This window comes from Salvelinus alpinus, chromosome 15 (assembly GCF_045679555.1).
Source record: "Salvelinus alpinus chromosome 15, SLU_Salpinus.1, whole genome shotgun sequence".
Classification (NCBI taxonomy): domain Eukaryota; kingdom Metazoa; phylum Chordata; class Actinopteri; order Salmoniformes; family Salmonidae; genus Salvelinus; species Salvelinus alpinus.
This window is the reverse complement of record NC_092100.1, coordinates 33,997,711-34,019,984: the sequence shown is the minus strand read 5'-3', so window position 1 is coordinate 34,019,984 and position 22,274 is coordinate 33,997,711. Positions and strand designations below refer to the sequence as shown.

At 44.1% G+C, this 22,274-nt stretch overlaps 1 protein-coding gene across 4 annotated transcripts in view; it reads left to right on the top strand.

The window, feature by feature from the left end:
• The window catches only part of LOC139540484 (peptidyl-prolyl cis-trans isomerase FKBP8-like), a 56,303-nt gene that overhangs the window by 4,771 nt on the left and 29,258 nt on the right, over positions 1-22,274 (top strand). For all 4 annotated transcript variants that reach the window (XM_071344350.1, XM_071344347.1, XM_071344348.1 and 1 more), the window contains 2 exons: positions 30-199; positions 559-647. In XM_071344350.1, coding sequence (XP_071200451.1) covers positions 30-199; positions 559-647 — 259 coding nt within the window. The remainder of the gene's footprint in view (positions 1-29; positions 200-558; positions 648-22,274) is intronic.

Below are 22,274 nucleotides of genomic sequence, written 5' to 3'. Positions count from 1 at the left end.
GTCCCTCCCTCGCTCACTCCTTTCCCTAGATGATCGGCTGTTGAGGAAGAAGGTGCTGGTGCCTGGCCCCCAGCAAGCTGAGCACCCATCCTGGGGTCAGGAGGTCACAGTCAAAATGCAGGGAGTGCTGGAGGACAGGACTGTGGTGGAGAAGGACCCTAAACTGGTGTTCGTCATCGGAGAGGGAGATGTAAACCAGGTGGGCCCTACAGACATTCTGACTGACGACAGGACAGGTTCCAGCACACCTGTCCTCCACCCTGTCACACACACCTGCACCTGCTAAACATAACACAGGGTTGGCCTGCTCCTTCAGAGAATGTACATGTGATATCTACAGTATAGGTTCCAGTATAGCCACAACACAACAGCATTGTAAGTTATGTATTGGTATTCTTTGTGGCTATAAGGTTTCAATGTATGCCATCGTAACACTAGACATTTGAGGTAAATGAATCACTCTTCATTAATAGATTTTCATAATTATTATCTAATGTGTGTAAATAAAGTATTAACAGTGAGAGAGCTGTGGATAATACAGTGCTGTTTGACACACAGGCCCTGGAGGAGTGTGCCATAGCCATGCAGCAGGACGAGATCGCATTACTGCTGGCAGATTCACAGTACACCTATGGACTTCTGGGAAGGTAAACACCGCTGGGGGAAAAACACATTCATGATCCACAGCACCACTGTAGGGCAAAGACACAATCACAATACTAAAAGAAATGAAGATATTGGTTAAATTAAACTTGAGTCCTGCCCCTCCTCCGATCTATAAGGAGGTTGTGTTATGGGGGTGAGGGTGTAAAAACCCCAAAATAGATTTGGTCATCTATCACCCCTCATTTAAAAAAGTAATGTGACATATATCATCACACTAAGGAACTGAGTCCTATTGTACCTGTTGATCAGAGGGGAGCCTGGCTGTCCCAAGTAGCCTGACTAATGAACCACAACCCGGAGCAGATGGCCCCCTCCAAACACCATTCACACATGGCTAGAGGCCTCTACCCTCCCTCCCATCCTATGGTAGGACACCACTCAAATGACAGCCAATGGCTTGGATTTACAACACATGCCCCATTAATGAGCCATTGCATGCATAGAATATAACGCATTGACACCTGTGGTTCTGACACAATGATACTTCACATGCATTGTTTACTTCAACATGCCACTGTAACGTGATCCAAATTACCACTTGATTTGCAAAATATATATATATCTTTTTTAAAGCAGTTCACCAGCCGTAAATTCAGATATTTGCCGTATGTCATGCTACCTTTTTCAAAAGTATACCATAATGTTGTTCATGCACAGGCACATAACTGTGTGTTTCTAACAGGTAAACAAAACAGGATAAAGCTCATGAATAGAGTGTCATGTCACACAACATGTTTAATCTCCCACACAGATTACCAAATCATGTTGTTTAGGATCTTCCTCTGGATATTTACATTAAACCCAATGGAGCTAATCAAGATGTGACAATATTTTTGGACAAAACAGCATGAAGATAATACAGCTGTCCTATATGCAAAGAGTTATCCGTTGCACTCTATTTGCATTTTATAGTTTACATCCCAAAATATAGCTGTTTCAGAGGATCCAGGGGCAAGGGTGTCCTCCGACTGTGGCATGTGTCTGTGTGGTCTTTTATTTCTTGCCAGAGCCTGATGCAGTGTAATGAGCATGCAGTGCACGTCTTGGCCTCTATGTGTGGTCCTATTCTATGTGTGAGGTCTTGTAAGTATTGAGTTTGTGGAGCTCTAGAAAGTAGTTGTTCAATTCTGTTTTAGCAGAGAGAGGGGTGAAAGGAAGGTGATCCTCTGAGGAAAATCTCTACCTCTGTCTGTTCCTGAGGTGAGTCCCCTGGTCTGTTCCTGAGGTGAGTCACCTGGTCTGCGTGTAGACAGAGAGAGCTAGAGAGGCCAGGCAAGCAGGCAGGCAGGAGCTCAGTTAATGATTGTTTTGCTGCATCTGGTTAAGGCTGTGTACTGTGGAGTCAAATTTAGCCCTTCCCCTGAGGTAGTCCTCCTGGGCACCGTGCCAGCTCCTAAAAGGGTGGTGACAAAGCTGTTTAAGTAACTTCTCCCTGCTGTGATGTCCAACAATGAAAGACAGCTAGTGGTGTCTCAGAAAGACTTCCTAAAGTAAAATATTACAAAAGGAGTGACATAAATTAAACAAGGTGCCGTTGTACAGTGCTTTTTATACCATGATGTGATTCAAAGACAGTAATAACACTAATATTGTAAGTTGGAAAAACGACTACTTTTTTAAAATAGCATGCAAAATAATGTCATTACCCTCTCCCCGTCCTCTAATGGATACATTGATTGAAACTGTCGGTCGCCTGTTGCAGACAGCGGCACTGTCTCTGCTGAGAGCACCTCACAGCTATTTGTCTGAACATTTTGCTGACACGCTGATTCGCTGGTAGGGATGCACCGTGGCGTGTTGTGGGTGTGCTGCTGCATCTGATCCTAAAATACTTGGTCTGTTAGGATTATTTGACTGATGATGTTACAGTATGTTAGGATATGGCCAATGAAACCCCTGGAACGGTCTCCATGAGCAACAATTTACCTGGTTCGATATCTCAGACAGGCTGGTGAAAGGTTTATGGGATAAATCAAGTGTAAAGCACACTGACGTTTGTGTTGCCAGGAATGAGCCATGGAACAAGGCAATAAAGAAGTGACTCCATCATCATAGCCATCTCTGACACAAGTAACATACGCCAAAAGCATCCAAGTATTTCCAGGGAGATACAGACTGGACTCTGTCATTCACCACATCCTAATCATAAACCCATGGAGAGCAACATCTGTGGATCTGTGTTCAGGGCCAAGACGAACACAGTCGGAAAGTCCTGGGGGGGGCAACACCCCCTCAGCTTCTCATAGACCCAAAGTCAACAACATAAAACATGTGCACTGACAGCTGTTGTGATGTGCAAGGGTTATGCAGGATAAATGTAGTCTTTGCAAATATTAGGAAAATTTATACAATTAATTTTGGGTCCTGCCCGACTACTTGACACCTACTGTATGTTATTTGACATCTGTACAAAACACTATGAATTCCTAACTTTAATATAACTTTTGTACTAGAAAAAGGGCTACACTGTGTCAGGATTGCGAGCGGAAGTTGTTTGAGAAAGTCCTATTCAACAGAACCTTATGTCCCAGCAGGGATGGGGTGACTCTAGTATCATTTTTGGCAGATATTTGTTTTCTTGGCAGAGATGAAAGCAATGTTAATGATGCATGTTAGAGAGAGCGGTGTTTATTTTCTAGGATATTGGGACATATTCTAATAATTCTAATAACTCAAACATTCTAATAATTAACACACCTCAGAGGGCTTGGTCTAGTCAAACCAAAGTCTGATTTAAGGCGCTGTATATTAGCCAAAGGGTGATGAATTCTATCCATTTCAATTCAAATAACTTTTATTTCCTGACAAGCATAGAAGACAAAAACAAGCAATCTATGCAACCACGGACTATATACATTGAATGTAGAAAACATTATGGACATCTTTCCATGACATAGACTGACCAGGTGAATCCAGGTGATGTCACTTGTTAAATCCACTTCAATCAGTGTAGATGAAGGGGAGGAGACAGTGTAAAGAATAATTTTTAAGCCTTGAGACGATTGAGACGGATTGTGTATGTGTGCCATTCAGAGGGTGAATGGTCAAGACCTAAAGAGTCAAGTGTCTTTGAATGAGTTATGGTAGTAGGTGCCAGGTGCATCGGTTTGTGTCAAGAACTGCAAAGCTGCTGGGTTTTTCACGCTCAACAGTTTCCTGTGTGTATCAAGAATGGTCCACCACCCGAAGGACATCCAGCCAACCTGACACAACTGTGGGAAACATTGGTCAACATGGTCCAGCATCCGGGTGGAATGCTTTCGACACCTTGTAGGGTCCATTCGCCGATACATTGAGGCTGTTTTGAGGGAAAAGGGTAGAGGGGATGGGGAGGTGCAACTCATTATTAGGAAGGTGTTCTTAATATTTTGTAATCTCAGTGTAGATACTGAATAAGAATAAGAACTTAAAAAGTTCAGGAGTTTGGTGAATGTTGGCACAAAACTAGAAGCTGCCCTCTTAAACTTGTATGCCAGAGATATACTTCTGCAACCGGAGGGTAGGGGGCTATACTGGTCATGGAGTGTGTGCGTAATGTCCAAGGCTATTTGTTCCCCCTTCTTCCTCACTCGTTTTTTATAGATGTCACTGAGGGCTGCCTGGCTTTCTCCAATGACCTTCCTTCCCACTGATTTTTATAACCTTGTTCAATGGGTTCTGACTAGTGTTCCCTAGAGCAGGGGTATTCAACCGGGGGTCTGCGGCAACCTAGGGGTCCGCAGAGGTACTTCAGGGGGTCTGGCAAAATAATATACACTACATGTCCTCTGTTGCAACACTCACTACTGAGTTCCAAACTACCTCTGCAAGCAACGTCAGCACAATAACTGTTCATTGGGAGCTTCATGAAATATGTTTCCATGGCCGGGCAGCCGCGCACAAGTGTAAGATCATGCAAGGCGTCGGCTGGAGTGGGGTAAAGCTCGCCTCCATTGGAGCAGTGGAAATGCTTTCAATCTGGGTGTGATAAATCTGGCAGCCCGACGGACAAATCTGGGTTTGTCGGATGCCAGGAGAAAGCTCCCTGCCCCAATGCATAGTGCCAACTGTAAAGTTTGGTGGAGGAAGAATAATGGTCTGAGGCTGTTTTTTCGTAGTTCGGGCTAGGCCACTTAGTTCCAGTGAAGTGAAATCTTAACGCTATAGCATACAATGACATTCTTGACAATTATGTGCCACCAACTTTGTGGCAACAGTTTGGGGAAGGCCCTTTCCTGTTTCAGCATGACAATTCCCCTGTGCACAAAGCGAGGTCCATACAGAAATGTTTTGTCAAGATCGGTGTGGAAGAACTTGACTGACCAGCACAGAGCCCTGACCTCAACCACATCGAACACTTTTGGGATGAATTGGAACGCCGACTGCGAGCCAGGCCTAATCGCCCAACATCAGTGCTCAACCTCACTAATGCTCTTGTGGTTGAATGGAGTCCCAGCAGCAATGTTCCAACATCTAGTGGAAAGCCTTCCCAGAAGAGTGGAGGCTGTTATAGCAGCAAAGGGGGGACCAACTCCATATTAATGGCCATGATTTTGGAATGAGATGTTCGATAAACAGGTTTCTATATACTTTTGGCCATGTATTGTATATATACAGTACCAGTCAAAAGTTTGGACACACCTACTCATGCAAGGGTTTTTCTGTATTTTTACTATTTTCTACATTGTAGAATAATAGTGAAGACATAAAAACTATGAAATAACTTAAGGAAAAGTGTTAAACAAATCAATCTATTTTATATTTGAGATTCTTCAAAGTAGCCACCTTTTGCCTTAACAGCTTTGCACACGTTTGGCATTCTCTCACCCAGCTTCATGAGGTAGTCACCTGGAATGCATTTCAATTAACAGGTGTGCCTTAAAAGTGAATTTGAGGAATTTCTTTCCTTTTTAATGCATTTGAGCCGATCAGTTGTGTTGTGACAAGGTAGGGTTGGTATACAGAAAATAGCCCTATTTGGTAAAATACCAAGTCCATATTATGGCAAGAACAGCTCAAATAAGCAAAGAGAAACAACAGTCCACCATTACTTTAAGACATGAATGTCAGTCAATCAGGAAAATTTCAAGAACTTGGAAAGTTTATTCAAGTGCAGTCGCAAAAACCATCAAGCGCTATGATGAAACTGGCTCTCATGAGGACCGCCACAGGAAAGGAAGACCCAGAGTTACTTCTGCTGCAAAGGATACATTCATTAGAGTTATCGGCCTCAGGAATTGCAGCCCAAATAAATGCTTCACAGAGTTCAAGTAACAGACACATCTCAACATCATCTGTTCAGAGGGGACTGCGTGAATCAGGCCTTCATGGTCAAATTGCTGCAAAAAAAACATTACTTAATTAAAGGACATCAATAAGAAGAAGAGACTTGCTTGAGCCAAGAAACACAAGCAATGGACATCTGGAAATCTGTCTTTTGGTCTGATGAGTCCAAATTTTAGATTTTTGGTTCTAACCGCCATGTCTTTGTGAGACGCGGTGAAGGTGAACGGATGATCTCCGCATGTGTGGTTCCCACCGTGAAGCATGGAGGAGGAGGTGTGATGGTGTAGGCGGTGCTTTTCTGGTGACACAGTCTGTGATTTATTTAGAATTCAAGGCGCACTTAACCAGCATGGCTACCAAGGCGTTCTGCAGCGATACGCCACCCCATCTGGTTTGCGTTGTGGGGCTATTATTTGTTTTTCAACAGGACAATGACCCAATACACCTCCAGGCTGTGTAAAAGCTATTTGACCGAGAAGGGCGGTGATGAAGTGCTCCATCAGATGAGCTGGCCTCCAGAGTGAAGGAAAAACAGCCTACAAGTGCTCCGCATATGTGGGAACTCCTTCAAGACTGTTGGAAAAGCATTTCTCATGAAGCTGGTTGAGAGAATGCCAAGAGTGTGTAAAGCTGTCAAAGGCAAAGGGTGGCTACTTTAAAGAGTCTAAAATATAAAATATATTTTGATTTGTTTAACACTTTTTTGGTTACTACATGATTCCATATGTGTTATTTCATAGTTTATGTCTTCACTATTATTCTACAATGTAGAAAATAGTAAAAATAAAGAATAACCCTTGAATGAGTAGCTGTGTCCAAACTTTTGACTGGTACTGTATATAAAATAAGGGAATCATTTTTGTAAGATGTTTTTATGAATATCACTAGCAACAACAGAATACATACATTTTAAATTACATACCTACAGTAGAAAAGAGGATAATATATTATTTCTAATATCTGACATAGTAATGTAGGGATGTCAAAATAATGAAATACTATCTACCAAATCTATTCATTTTAAAATGTTGATTACTTCTCCTTGCCATTATCCTTCACCTGATGATAAGACATGACAAGATATTTGTTTGTTTGTTTGTTGATAAAGTATGAGTCCCTGGAGGAAAAAAGGTTGAAGACCCCTGCCCTACAGCACCAAACCACCCCACAATATTAAACCATAGGATGGATTGTATAAAGCATTCATGCTTGGAGTATGGATTGGTGTATATTAAACTTCTTAATTTCCATAAAATGAACAGCCGTTGTTGACATTTAGAGTGAATCTGTTCGGTGTTCGTTTTTTAACTCATGCAGAAGAAGGGATTACCACGTTCAAAACATGAGACCCGCAAAGGAAAAGTGGATACATGGTTGAGGATTCACAGATGGCTATCATTATCAGAATTCTGCAAGGAGCAAAGCAAACTAGTTTGTCCCAAGAGATGAGGAATATCTCCTGCATTGACCTCAGGGAGCCACTGGAGCATGGGGATGAAAACTGCACTGACCAGTTAGTTGGGGTGGGGCTGAAGCTTGTCTTAAGTTTGGTGGTGTTCATCTATAGGTTGAATGTTTACCTACCTTGAGGCATGGTTAAATAGCATTGATTGGTCAGTTAGTTGTTTAAAGTGCCACCCACAGTAAGCATAATGGTTTGATAGTGTCTATTTGCTGAATCGTCTTGTTTGGAAGATAAGAAAATTATACATTTTGTTCAGTTTCTTTATTTACCCAGAAAACACAGGTAATTTGCATACCACTCCAATTTGCATACTGCCCCAACATATCCACACTGCCCTCACCCACCTGGACAAAAGGAATGCCTATGTAAGAATGCTTTTCATTGATTACAGTTTAGCATTTAACATCATAGTCCCCTCCAAGCTCATCACCAAGGTCAGGACCCTGGGATTGAACACCTCCCTCTGCAACTGGATCCAGGACTTCCTGACGGGCCGCCCCCAGATGGTGAGGGTAGGCAACAACACATCCGCCATGCTGACCATCAACATGGGAGCCCCTCAGGGGTGTGTGTTTAGTCTCCTCCTGTACTCAGTGTTCATCCATGACTGCATGGCCTCGCAAGACTCCAACACCAAGTTTGCTGGCGACACGATTGTGACAGGACTGATCACAGTAACGATTAAGCAGCCTAAAGGGAGAAGTTCAGAAACCTGGCAGTGTGGTGCCTGGACAACAACCTCCTCTCTCAATGTAAACAAGACAAAAGGAGCTGATCGTGGACAACAGGAAATGGAGGGGCGAACGGTACAAGTGCACCAAATCTGGAACCAATAGGAACCTGCACAGCTTCTACCCCCAAGCCATAAGACTGCTAAATAGCTAATCAAATGGCTACCGGACTACATGCATTGACCCTTCCTTGTACTAACTCTATGCGCACACACTCACACCCCAACACACACACACACACACACACACACACACACACACACACACACACACACACACACACACACACACACACACACACACACACACACACACACACACACACACACACACACACACACACACTGCTGCTACTGTCTATTATCTATTCTGTTGCCTAGGTCACATTACCCCTACCTATATATACACATAGCTACCTCAATTACCTCGTGCCACCGCACATCGACTCGGCACTGGTACTCCCTGTATATAGCCATGTTATTTTGACACTTATTCACTGTGTATTTATTCCTCGTATCAGTGACATTCTTAGAAGAAAAGAGAGCATGCGGACAAAGTGAGCCACAAACCACCACCATGTGAGAGTTGTGGGTTGGGTTGTGATGAATGACTTGTCTAATGAGTGAGGGTATCTGTGGGTGTTGCTATTCTCAATGAAAATGTAGAATTTCCAATTGTCATATGACACACACACACACACACACACACACACACACACACACACACACACACACACACACACACACACACACACACACACACACACACACACACACACACACACACACACTTTGTGTGAAAGTCTGTTTGCAACAGGGATATGAATCGACACATCCAGCCCTGGTGACTCCCATCCTTTCCCAAGCTTTGAGAAAGACCAGAACAACAGGAGAAAAGAACTGGCCACAGCTTGTTCTCTGGCATTAATAACAATAGACTCAGCTGTCCAATTGGGTATAGTCCCAAGATTTGAATGGTAGTAGTTTTTCAAATCCATAGCCACAAGTACAGCCAGTAATAGTCACATTTGGTAAAACATTAATTCACAACATTAATTCACCTTTGGTACTTACACTGTAATACTAACTTGGTGCAGTCGAGAAGCAATGCTCTGAGTGTGTGTTTGTGCGTGCATGTATGTATTTGTGTGAATGCGTGCGTGTGTGTCTGTCTTATGCTCAACCCAGTGTCATTGTAAAATGATATGGCCCAGAACATACTTCTGCTTTACGTTTGGAACACTGGTAAGAGGATATGTATTGGAATAGTGGACTACAGTAAATCTCTCACGGAAATGGTTTGCTTATAAACGTTCCTGCATGCGTGCGCGCGTGTGCATGTATATGTGCGTGTCTGGCTGAAAGGCCCATTAGATTAAATGAGCTGTCTGCCGTGACGCATCATCCCAGAGATGCATCATCCCAGAGATGCGTAAACAGGGCTGACCACAGAGGGGAACGTGTGATCGAGGAGAGGCTCTCTGAACCCAAGATAGTGTGACTCACTCCCCATCGTGACATCAACAACTACACTACCAGGGTCAAAATCAAGTTCTGACACCTCCCGAGCCGCCATGGATGACTTAAAATAATAAACCAGTTTTAGAAAACAGAATTAAACATGTTCAGAAGGGTTTAGCAAGCTAAACCATGGTCAATGGGGGCAATGACTAAAGACAGGGAGTAGGGTGGATCATTTTCTGCTGAAAATATCCTTGTATGAGGTGACGTCATTCATTGACAGCCTAGAATTATTGTAGCATGATTTTTGAACTCGTGTGTATGTGCAGTCAAATGTCTGAGAAGATAGAATTTTAGGACTGTGTTTGTAGTTTTCCTGGCATACTAGCAGCAGGCAGACAAGAGGCCACACCCAGCTGTCATGCAGCAGGAGCATGCTGTTTAGCACAGACAACAACAACACACACACACACACACACAAGCAATATTATATCTGTATAGTCTTCAGGTCAGCAACAAGACTGAAATATAACAGGTTTAGTGAGGGGAATATAGAACACTATTAGAATTAATAAAATATACATTAAGTTTATCAGGGGCGCAACGTTGGTTTCAGAAGTGGGGGGGATACACACACACACACATATATATAAATATATATATATATATATAGAGAGAGTTGAAGTCGGAAGTTAACATACACCTTAGCCAAATACATTTAAACTCAGTTTTTCACAATTCCTGACATTTAATCCTAGTAAAAATTCCCTGTCTTAAATCAGTTAGGATTACCACTTTAATTTTAAGAATGTGAAATGTCAGAATAATAATAGAGAGAATGATTTATTTCAGCTGTTATTTCTTTCATCACATTCCCAGTGGGTCAGAAGTTTACATACACTCAATTAGTATTTGGTAGCGTCGCCTTTAAATTGTTTAACTTGGGTCAAACGTTTCGGGTAGCCTTCCACAAGCTTCCCATTAATAAATTGGGTGAATTTTGGCCCATTCCTCCTGACAGAGCTGGTGTAACTGAGTCAGGTTTATAGGCCTCCTTGCTTGCACGTGCTTTTTCACTTCTATAGGATTGAGGTCAGGGCTTTGTAATGGCCACTCCAATACCTTGACTTTGTTGTCCTTAAGCCATTTTGCAACAACTTTGGAAGTATGCTTGGGGTCATTGTCCATTTGGAAGACCCATTTGCGACCACGCTTTAACTTCCTGACTGATGTCTTGAGATGTTGCTTCAATATATCCACATAATTTTCCTGCCTCATGATGCCATCTATTTTGTGAAGTGCACCAGTCCCTCCTGCAGCAAAGCACCCCCACAACATGATGCTGCCACCCCTGTTCTTCATGGTTGGGATGGTGTTCTTCGGCTTGCAAGCCTCCCCCTTTTTCCTCCAAACCTAACGATGATCATTATGGCCAAACAGTTCTATTTTTGTTTCATCAGGCCATAGGACATTCCTCCAAAAAGTACGATCTTTGTCCCCATGTGCAGTTGCAATCCGTAGTCTGTTTTTCTTTATGGCGGTTTTGGAGCAGTGGCTTCTTCCTTGCTGAGCGGCCTTTCAGGTTATGTCGATATAGGACTCGTTTTACTGTGGATATGGATACTTTTGCATCTGTTTCTTCCAGCATCTTCACAAGGTCCTTTGTTGTTGTTCTGGGATTGATTTGCACCTTTTGCACCAAAGCACATTCATCTCTAGGAGACAGAACGCGTCTCCTTCCTGAGTAGTATGACGGCTGCGTGGTCCCATGGTGTTTATACTTGCATACTATTGTTTGTATAGATGAATGTGGTACCTTCAGGCTCCCAAGGATGAACCAGACTTGTGGCTGTCTACAATTATTTTTCTGAGGTCTTGGCTGATTTCTTTTGATTGTCCCATGATGTCAAGCAAAGAGGCACTGCGTTTGAAGGTAGGCCTTGAAATACATCCACAGGTACACCTCCAATTGACTCAAATGATGTCAATTAGCCTATCAGAATCTTCTAACTTCTAACTTCATCTGTATGTGTATATATTCAGTCGGATAAACACTCCAAACTGCCTACCTGACCTCTTGGAGGCATTTGCACACCGTTGCCTCATTCTGTATCACATTCCAATGCTATAACTTGGGGGGGACAAAAATGCAATTTCAAAATGTGGGGGGACATGTCTCCCCATCCCCAGTGAAAGTTGCGTCCCTTGTTTTTATGCCCCTTTTACTTTTGTTTTCGTCAAGGCTAGTTGTTTGGTTGACCTGCATGCATTGCAACAACAAATATCTGCTGTCAGGCTGTGTGTGACCTCTGCATGTGCTCGCTGGATGTTTATCTTTTAGACTTCTTGCTAGCAGCAAACCCCACACTTATCGCTCCCATCGACACAGCCCACATTGTAATACGATACTGCCTTGGAACAGGTCAACTTCTGCTCTTTATTTTTGGAATCTGTGGTGAGAGGATATTTACTGGGATTCTAAATCTCAGAGTGGAATCTCTCAAGGTAGTTTAGTTTCTGTGAGAAGAGTTTAAGTTAGAACTCTCACTAAGTTAAGCTGTTTTGTACTTGACTGACCAAAAAGTATTCACTTGTGCCTGCATCAGACAACCGACACAGATTAATTGTTGCTGTTAAAATGGCAACATGATATATTGATGATTCTTTAGTTTAGACCATGCTTTTTCAGCCACGATGTTATGATAGTAAGAGCTGGGGTCATTTTGAAAGTATGTCACATGAATCCTTCACAGTACCATTAAAATAATTGCTTGTTTCTCGTAATGTCAACATGCTCTGCTATTAAGCTGTTTTACATTGTGAAAGTATAGTATTGTCTGGATGGGTGCCAGATCAAGGAGATAGACAGTCTGCTGCTCTCCTGCTGACCCACTGTTAAATAAACCCTCCCCTTTATCTTCACAGTTTAATAGCCAATTAGAGATAGGCAGTCCACAGTATCAAAACAAGCTGTTTGGACTGAAGCATAAAGAGAATATTATTTTTCTGCTTCAGTTATTGAAAGCCCTTTTTAGTCCATTGTTACACTCGCCCCAGCATGTTGGGTCTACACGGCCATGTGGCGGTGCATCATTGAGAGTGACATGCATAGGAAACACGCGGAGGTGCACACGTGAGGTAGCACTCCACCTCTAATCAAGTGTAGCTACCTGCTCCTCCTCGCCTCTCTGTGCCATTCTCTCCCCAACGCATAGCCAGTAAGGGAAGGAGATTACTGGTGCATGGCAGAGAAGAGGAGCACATGAGGCGCCAGGATCAAATCTGCCACATCCACAGGAACCTGATGTCCTCTCCAGGCACAGATGAATATGTGTCAGGACCCCAGACATTCTCCACTATGGTTGAGGCTGGGGGAGGTCTGGGCTCTGGGGGATACAAATAATGATTTGAAACTTGAGGGTGTTATATTTTCCTCCTCCCTGGTTGCTTTTGAACTGTTTTCTTAATCGCAAAATACACTTCTACTCTTGCACAAAAGTTAAGAAAAGTGAGAGGTCCACACATACTAGCTAGCCCCGAAGTGCTACACCCTTTAGCACTTGAAAAGTAATTGCGATATTTGTCTGTGCTCTGATTAAGGCCAAGACACCTAAAGCATGTAACGAGAGGACATGTATGCTCTGCCGTTCCTCTGTGTTCATAGCTGGTTTCCATCCACCTTGTTATTCTCCATACACAGTAAGTGTTTAACAGACTTCATTTCTGGGACTCTTTCACTCCAGGGCCACCCTGCTTCTCTCCTAATTTGTGGTCCACCCATGTCAACTCTTATTATACTCTTACATACAATTTAAGGCATGGCTATCAACCCCCTCCCCAGAATGCTCCCTTCTCATAATCTGACCTGAGCTAGACCCTTTTGTGATAACAGACGCGTAGTTGCTGGGCAACTCATAAACACACCCACTACATGACTTTTCTGTTTGTAGCACCATTATAGTGGAAGCAGATGGGAAAGTGTGTGACCAGCTGTTGTTAGCAAGAGAGAGCGACACAGAAAAACATGCACACACACGCACATACACACAGTAGGAGCTCTGGGAAAGTCCTGGCACTCTGGTCTGTATTTAAAAGCTATAGCATGTTGACTGTGTCACACACTAGAGTTTATATGCAGACACAGTCAACATGCAGAGAATGACCCAGTGATGTGAGCTGTTTGTGTGTCTCTGGCAGTACAGTGTTAAGTGGGAGGCTGGGAGGCAGGGAGCCAGAGAGGTAAACTCATGTCAGAGCAGCCAGTGCCATGGGGGGCCCCCTCCGTCAGTGAGGACGTGGAGTAGGGGTGACTCATGTGAGACGTCAGCGCTTCGTCACCAGCCGTCTGCATCTGCAAAGCAGTCAATCACTGAAACTCTGTGCTCACACTAACAAAATATCTTCAATGGGCTTTCTACCTATTAATTCATCACTAGCAGGCTCCATCTGACTTGTGTGATTATAACACTCAACCTATGTTTTTAGGATTAGTTCAGTAGGTCTTAATTATCACAACCAGAATTGTCTTTATAAAGTGATACAATAATGAGTATTCCAGTGTTGAACAGCACATAATATGTATGTTTGTATTCTGTAAAACACCTGAGTCTATATGGTAAAGAAGACGTATGATAATTATCTTTTGTATGCTCAGTTAAATGGCTACACATTTCTCCTAATTGCTTGTGAGGCTTTCTCTCTGATGAGTATAATCCAGTGCCATTGCCTCTGGTCAATAAAGTCAAGTCCTTTCTCCTCCTGTCTAATGACTGGTGCTCTGGGTCTCATCCCTCCTCATGGTGATGATCTGAGGGAGTGAGGGAGAGAGTGTGAAGAACCATGCCAATGGCAGTGCTATATTAAGTGTCCAAGATGTGTAGATAGAGTTGCAAAGCTACCCGTAATTTACTGAAGTTATCAGAATCTTTAATAATTAACAGGTAATATATGGTAACTTTGGTAATTTATACTTGAATATATACAATGCCTTCAGAAAGAACACACCCCTTGACTTTTTCCACATTTTGTGTTAAAAAGTATTATTTTTTAACGGTCTACACAAAATACTCTAATGTTAAAGTGGAAGATTTTCTTTTAAAAATATCAAAAATAAAACACTAATATACAGTATCTTGATTCGATAAGTATTCAACCCCCTAAGTCAATATACAAGTCCAAGCCAAAAGTTGACACACCTAAATCATTCAAGGTTTTTCCTTTATTTTACTATTTTCTACATTGTAGAATAATAGTGAAGACATCAAAACTATGAAATAACACATATGGAATCATGTGTGTTATTAAACAAATCAATATATATTTTAGATTCTTCAAAGTAGCCACCCTAGACAGTGTCACCAGCAAAGCACCATCACACCTCCTCCTCCATGCTTCACGGTGGGAACCACACATGCGGAGATCATCTGTTCACCTACTCTGCATCTCACAAAGACATGGCGATTGGAACCAAAAATGTAAAATCTGGATTCATCAGACCAATGGACAGATTTCCACCCTTCTAATATCCATTGCTTGGATTGCCTGGCCAAAACAAGTCTCGTTCTTATTGGTTTCCTTTAGTTGTGGTTTCTTTGCAGGATTTCGACCATGATGGCCTAATTCATGCAGTCTACTCTGAAGAGTTGATGTTGAGATGTGTCTGTTACTTGAACTCTGTGAAGCATTTATTTGGGCTGCAATCTAAGGTGGAGTTAACTCAAACTTATCCTCTGCAGCAGAGGTAACTCTGGGTCTTCCTTTCCTGTGGCAGTTCTCATGAGAGCCAGTTTCATCATAGCGTTTGTAACGGTTTTCCTCCTCCTCTTCATCCGAAGAGGAGGAGTAGTGATCGAACCAAGGCGCAGCGGGTTGTGAATACATGATGATTTTTATTTTAAATAAACAAAACGAACAAACACGAAAACGAACTATACTTGAAAATGATACAAAATAACAAAACGAAAGTAGACAGACCTGAACAACGAACTTACATACAACGTGAAGAACGAAATGAACAGGAACAGACTACATAAATGAACAAACCGTAAACAGTCCCGTATGGTGCAAACATCGACACAGACACAGGAGACAACCACCCACAAAACAAACCTTGTGAACAGCCTACCTAAATATGACTCTCAATTAGAGGAACGCCAAACACCTGCCTCCAATTGAGAGCCATACCAGGCAACCCTAAACCAACATAGAAACAGATAACATAGAATGCCCACCCAAACTCACGTCCTGACCAACTAACACACAAAACTAAACAGAAAACAGGTCAGGAACGTGACATAACCCCCCCCTCAAGATGCGTACTCCGAACGCATCACCAAAAAGTCCAGGGGAGGGTCTGGGTGGGCATCTGACCACGGTGGTGGCTTAGGCTCCGGGCGTGGTTCCCACCCCACCATAATCAATCCCCGCTTCCGTATCCTCCCCACAATGACCACCCTCCAAATAACCCCACCTAAATTTAGGGGCAACACCAGAATCAAGGACAACTCTGGGACAAGGTAGCTCAGGACATAGGGATAGCTCAGGACATAGGGATAGCTCAGGACAGAGGGATAGCTTAGGAGAGAGAGGTAGCTCAGGATAAAGAGGTAGCTCAGGATAGAGGGGCAACTCCGGACTGAAGGGCAGCTCCGGACAGAGAGACAGCTCTGGACTGAGGGGCAGTTCTGAATTACTAGCCGCTTCTGGCTGAGGGACAGCTCATGGCTGACTGACGGCTCTGGACGCTCATGGCAGGCTGACGGCTCTGGACGCTCATGGCAGGCTGACGGCTCTGGACGCTCATGGCATGCTGACGGCTCTGGACGCTCATGGCAGGCTGACGGCTCTGGACGCTCATGGCAGGCTGACGGCTCTGGACGCTCATGGCAGGCTGACGGCTCTGGACGCTCATGGCAGGCTGACGGCTCTGGCTGCTCATGGCTCTCTAACGGCTCTGGCTGCTCATGGCTCTCTGACGGCTCTGGCTGCTCATGGCTCTCTGACGGCTCTGGCTGCTCATGGCTCGCTGACGGCTCTGGCTGCTCATGGCTCGCTGACGGCTCTGGCTGCTCATGGCTCGCTGACGGCTCTGGCAGATCCTGTCTGGCTGGCGGCTCTGGCAGATCCTGTCTGGTTGGCGGCTCTGGCAGATCCTGTCTGGTTGGCGGCTCTGGCAGATCCTGTCTGGTTGGCGGCTCTGGCAGATCCTGTCTGGTTGGCGGCTCTGGCAGATCCTGTCTGGTTGGCGGCTCTGGCAGATCCTGTCTGACGGGCGGCTCTAGCGGCTCCTGTCTGGCGGACGGCTCTAGCGGCTCCTGTCTGGCGGACGGCTCTAGCGGCTCCTGTCTGGCGGACGGCTCTGTAGGCTCATGGCAGACGGGCGGCTTTGCAGGCTCATGGCAGACGGGCGGCTTTGCAGGCTCATTGCAGACGGATGGCTCAGACGGCGCTGGGGAGACGGATGGCTCAGATGGCGCTGGGGAGACGGATGGCTCAGATGGCGCTGGGTAGACGGATGGCTCAGACGGCGCTGGGGAGACGGATGGCTCAGATGGCGCTCGGGAGACGGATGGCTCAGACGGCGCTGGGGAGACGGATGGCTCTGGCCGGATAAGGCGCACTGTAGACCTGGTGCGTGGTGCCGGAACTGGAGGCACCGGGCTAAGGACACGCACCTTCATACTAGTGCGGGGAGCAGGGACAGGGCACACTGAACTCTCAAAGCGTACTCTATACCTGGTGCGTGGTACCGGCACTGGTGGCACCTCAGGACTAGTACGGGGAGAAGTGACAGTGTGTACAGGACTTAGGAGACGCACAGGTGGCTTAGTGCGTGGGGCCGGAACTGGAGGCACCGAACTGGATACACGCACTATAGGGAGAGTGCGTGGAGGAGGAACAGGGCTCTGGAAACGCACAGGTAGCCTAGTGCGTAGTGTAGGCACTGTAGGTACTAGGCTGGGGCGGGGAGGTGGCACCGGAAATACCGGACCGTGCAGGCGTACTGGCTCTCTTGAGCATTGAGCCTGCCCAACCTTACCTGGTTGAATGCTCCCGGTCGCCCGACCAGTGCGGGGAGGTGGAATAACCCGCACCGGGCTATGTAGGCGAACCGGGGAAACCATGCGTAAGGCAGGTGCCATGTATGCCGGCCCGAGGAGACGCACTGGAGACCAGACGCGTTGAGCCGGCCTCATGACACCTGGCTCAATGCCCAATCTAGCCCTACCAGTGCGGGGAGGTGGAATAACCCACACCGGGCTATGCACACGTACAGGAGACACCGTGCGCTCTACTGCGTAACACGGTGTCTGCCCGTACTCCCGCTCTCCACGGTTAGCCTGGGAAGTGGGCGCAGGTCTCCTACCTGCCCTTGGCCCACAACCCCTTAGCCCCCCCCCAAGAAATTTTTGGGAGTTACTCACGGGCTTTTCGGGCTTCCGTGCAAGACGCGTCCCCTCATAACGCCGGTTCCCTTCTCCGGTTGCCTCTGTTCTCCTCAGTGCCTCCACCTGTTCCCATGGGAGGCGATCCCTTCCAGCCAGGATCTCCTCCCATGTGTAGCAACCTTTACCGTCCAATACATCGTCCCAAGTCCATTCCTCCTTCTTTCGCTGTCCCTTACTCCGTTTACACCGCTGCTTGGCTCTGGATGGGTGGGTGGTTCTGTAACGGTTTTCCTCCTCCTCTTCATCCGAAGAGGAGGAGTAGTGATCGAACCAAGGCGCAGCGGGTTGTGAATACATGATGATTTTTATTTTAAATAAACAAAACGAACAAACACGAAAACGAACTATACTTGAAAATGATACAAAATAACAAAACGAAAGTAGACAGACCTGAACAACGAACTTACATACAACGTGAAGAACGAAATGAACAGGAACAGACTACATAAATGAACAAACCGTAAACAGTCCCGTATGGTGCAAACATCGACACAGACACAGGAGACAACCACCCACAAAACAAACCTTGTGAACAGCCTACCTAAATATGACTCTCAATTAGAGGAACGCCAAACACCTGCCTCCAATTGAGAGCCATACCAGGCAACCCTAAACCAACATAGAAACAGATAACATAGAATGCCCACCCAAACTCACGTCCTGACCAACTAACACACAAAACTAAACAGAAAACAGGTCAGGAACGTGACAGCGTTTAATGGTTTTTGCAAGTGCACTTGAAGAAACTTTCCAAGTTCTTTACATTTTCCAGATTAAGACGTGAAGGTCAGTCAAAGTAATAATGGACTGTCGTTTGTTTGCTTATTTGAGCTGCTCTTGTCATATGGCAAATAGGGCTATCTTCTGTTTACCACCCCTACCTTGTCACAACACAACCGAATGGCTCAAACGCATTAAGAAGGAAAGAAATTCCACAAATTAACTTTTAACAAGGCACACCTGTTAATTGAAATGCATTCCAGGTGACTACCACATGAAGCTGTTTGAGAGAATGCCAAGAGTGTGCAAAGCTGTCATCAAGGCAAAGGGTGGCTACTTTGACACATTTTTTAAAACAGTTTTTTGGTTACTACATGATTCGATGTGTTATTTCATAGTATAGTGAAGACATTAAAACTATCTATAATGTAGAAAATAGTAGAAAAAAAGATGTTAAACTGCAATGGTATTCACTAAGTTGATGGTTTATATTTAAGATAATATTTTACAGCTTTGGGGAAGGGGGGGGGGGGGGGTACAGAGGGAGCCTCATAGTTTAAAATTAGTTCATTTTGTGAACTCTAGTTCAATTGCCCGTTTTATCAGTTTATCCAAATGAATCTTTCTGGCACTGTTTGTGATCCTATTGGACCCAATATTGCTTGATTTACAAAGCAAAAGATCAGCATAGATATAAGTCAGTCATGGCAGGTAGGCATCCTGGTGTGGGATGCATGATTAACACTTGTTATGTGTCCAATCCACTGGGTGATATTCTAGACATGGTGACATTTCTTTGATCACCATTTAGTCTCTGGTCCTTACCTTTGATATTTTTTCAATACATGCACCAGTAGCAACTTTGAAAGAAAGGAAAATATTTTTGGGGTAATATCTATTTTCATGACATTTATTCTATTCTCAGTGTCACACATAAATGACTAAGCTGCATGTGGTCACAATTTTTTTGTCATCAGAATTCACAGAAATCTATTAGGAGGTGATTGTATATTAAAGTGTGTGTCTGTCTCCCAAACATAGCTAAAATGTGTAGAGGTAGTGTGAGGAAGGCAGTTTGAAACCTTGTTGGATGAGGATGATTTATTTGATTCATTACTACAATGACGTGCTGTTCATTTTTCACTCCTCTCTCTCAGATACATACTAAATGGCATACCACCATTCTGTAGTTCACTGGATATGCTGGTGCCAGTCTAAGAGGAAAACCACAGCACGTAGCTTAATTTAACGACAATCCTTGTGACTATGTAGATCAGGGATCCCCAACTTGCGGCCCGCGGGCCAAATTCTGTACTTGTTTTATTTTCATTGTTGAACAAGACTGTAAAAACACCGCCAAATCAGCTAAAAATTATTTAAATAAGAAATCTGTTCCCAAGTATTCCCACACATAAGAAAGAGACACGTAATTGTATGCAAATGTAAGGTTTGAAATGATTATGTTTTAGTCAAACATATCTTTGAGCTTCTTGCAGTCAATTTGCAGTCTACAAATGATTTGTAATTATGTTCCGGCACCCCAACCATCCGCTCAAGAAAAATAAAAAAATTAAGCTGAATCTAGTTGATGATCCCTGATGTAGACAGTATTTGACACACTTTAGCATCCATCACATTTAGCACTTCCTTGAATCTTGCAATTATTGGATAGACTTTGAGAGTCAAGCATATGCCTAACTAAATTAATTTGGTGTTGACATTTACCTCACTAATAAATATACTGAACCAAAGGTTCCTCGGACTGCACTCAAACTAACATATTTGCCTAAGTCTAGTCTTAATCAATCCTGTAGTCAAATCTATTGTGCAAAGTACCAACCCAAAATTGCAATTTAATATCCCTGAAATGGGATGATAGCCTCTGAATTCCCCTCCAAAATAGGTCTCCTTCCGACAATACTTTCATTGAACAACCCATGATAAGGATTGTATTTGTATGTTCCAATCAGTTAACACCAGTGAAACAGGAAGTACTGTATTCATAACGTAACCTGTAGTCACACCTTCCTTCACAACATCTGTGACATTCCAGTGATGTGGAGCAGTTGTTACAAACTGTACTTGTGGATCAACTTGAAAATGGAATGTATGATTGGTTCATATTTCATGTACAAAATGCAGCCTAAAAATGCATAAATTGCTTGGTGCAAAACATGGCAATTTTTTTTCATATCGGTGACTTTATTTAACTAGGCAAGTCAGTTAAGAACAAATTCTTATTTACAATGACGGTCTACACCAGCCGACGCTGGGCCAATTGTGCGCCGCCCTTTGGGACTCCCAATCACGGCTGGATGTGATACAGCCTGGATTCGAACCAGAGACTGTAGTGACGCCTCTTGCAATGAGATGCAGTGCCTTAGACCGCTGCGCCACTCGGGAGCCCAAAACACACCCGCCGCTCAGTGTCATGTCTCAAAATGCTAGCATGCTTGGCGATACCCATAGACCTAGTTAGCTAGTTAGCATTGGCTTGCGAAATTACATCGAATTTCCTTCGTTCTGGACACAGAGACATAAAAATGGTATCCACAAGTTCATCTGACTCTGGGGAAGTAGATAAAGGGACTCATTGCCAAAATGCTGAAGTATCCCTTTAGTCACTGTGTTGACCCATGTCTCCCTAAACCACAGACAGAGTCGTCATGATATAGCTGTGGTTCTAGCAATCTGCCTCCATCAGCTCGTCTCAGATCGGCCCAGCACACAACTGCCAATAAAAAGATACTGTAGCACTGTAACTAGCCCCAGGCCTGAGATTGGATTCATTTTAACAGGCTAAGAAGGCCTGCTCCAGATTATATGAGGACTTTTGAAGAGCTCACCCCAGGCAGTGGGTAGGAACTACCCTTGATGCCTGCTGTTGTTTTCTCCCTCATTGGATTTTGTGGACGAGGGAATAAAAATAAACAACGTAGTAAACACAGAGGCATCAGCCCAGTTAGAGGTACATAGTTGACAAAATAAAACGTTGGCTAGTCCTTGTATCATAGGACAGTAACAGAGGGCTGTTTTGCAGTAAATTAACCGCTTAGGCGAGGCAGAAAAACAGCGGTGACGTTTCACTGAGGGCAGGATTAGAGCTAAGCTCCTTTGTGTGCTTGTTTTGATGTTGTGTCCAGAGCTGCCAAAGTCTCTTTAAAGAGCAAAACAGAAACAAATGAATGTCTAGTGGACAATCCAATTGATGTGTTTATCACGACATTAAAGTGACTATCCTCAAATCTTCCACCGGGTGATATTAGCATACGATTTGTACAACACATCTATTTTTATTACTGGCTTGTACTATGGTAGGTTATCTCCATAGCAACCGCAGTGAGACACTTTCTGGGCATTTCCATCATTTAAAGACGCATGATAAAAATGGAGTGCCTGACGTCAAAGGGACTTCTGTTTTTCACCCACCGAGGTATATTTCCTTCATTCACACTGACAAGGTGTCTGTCTGCCTGACAGATAACACTATGAGGCAGCTGCATTAACTTTGCATTGCAGC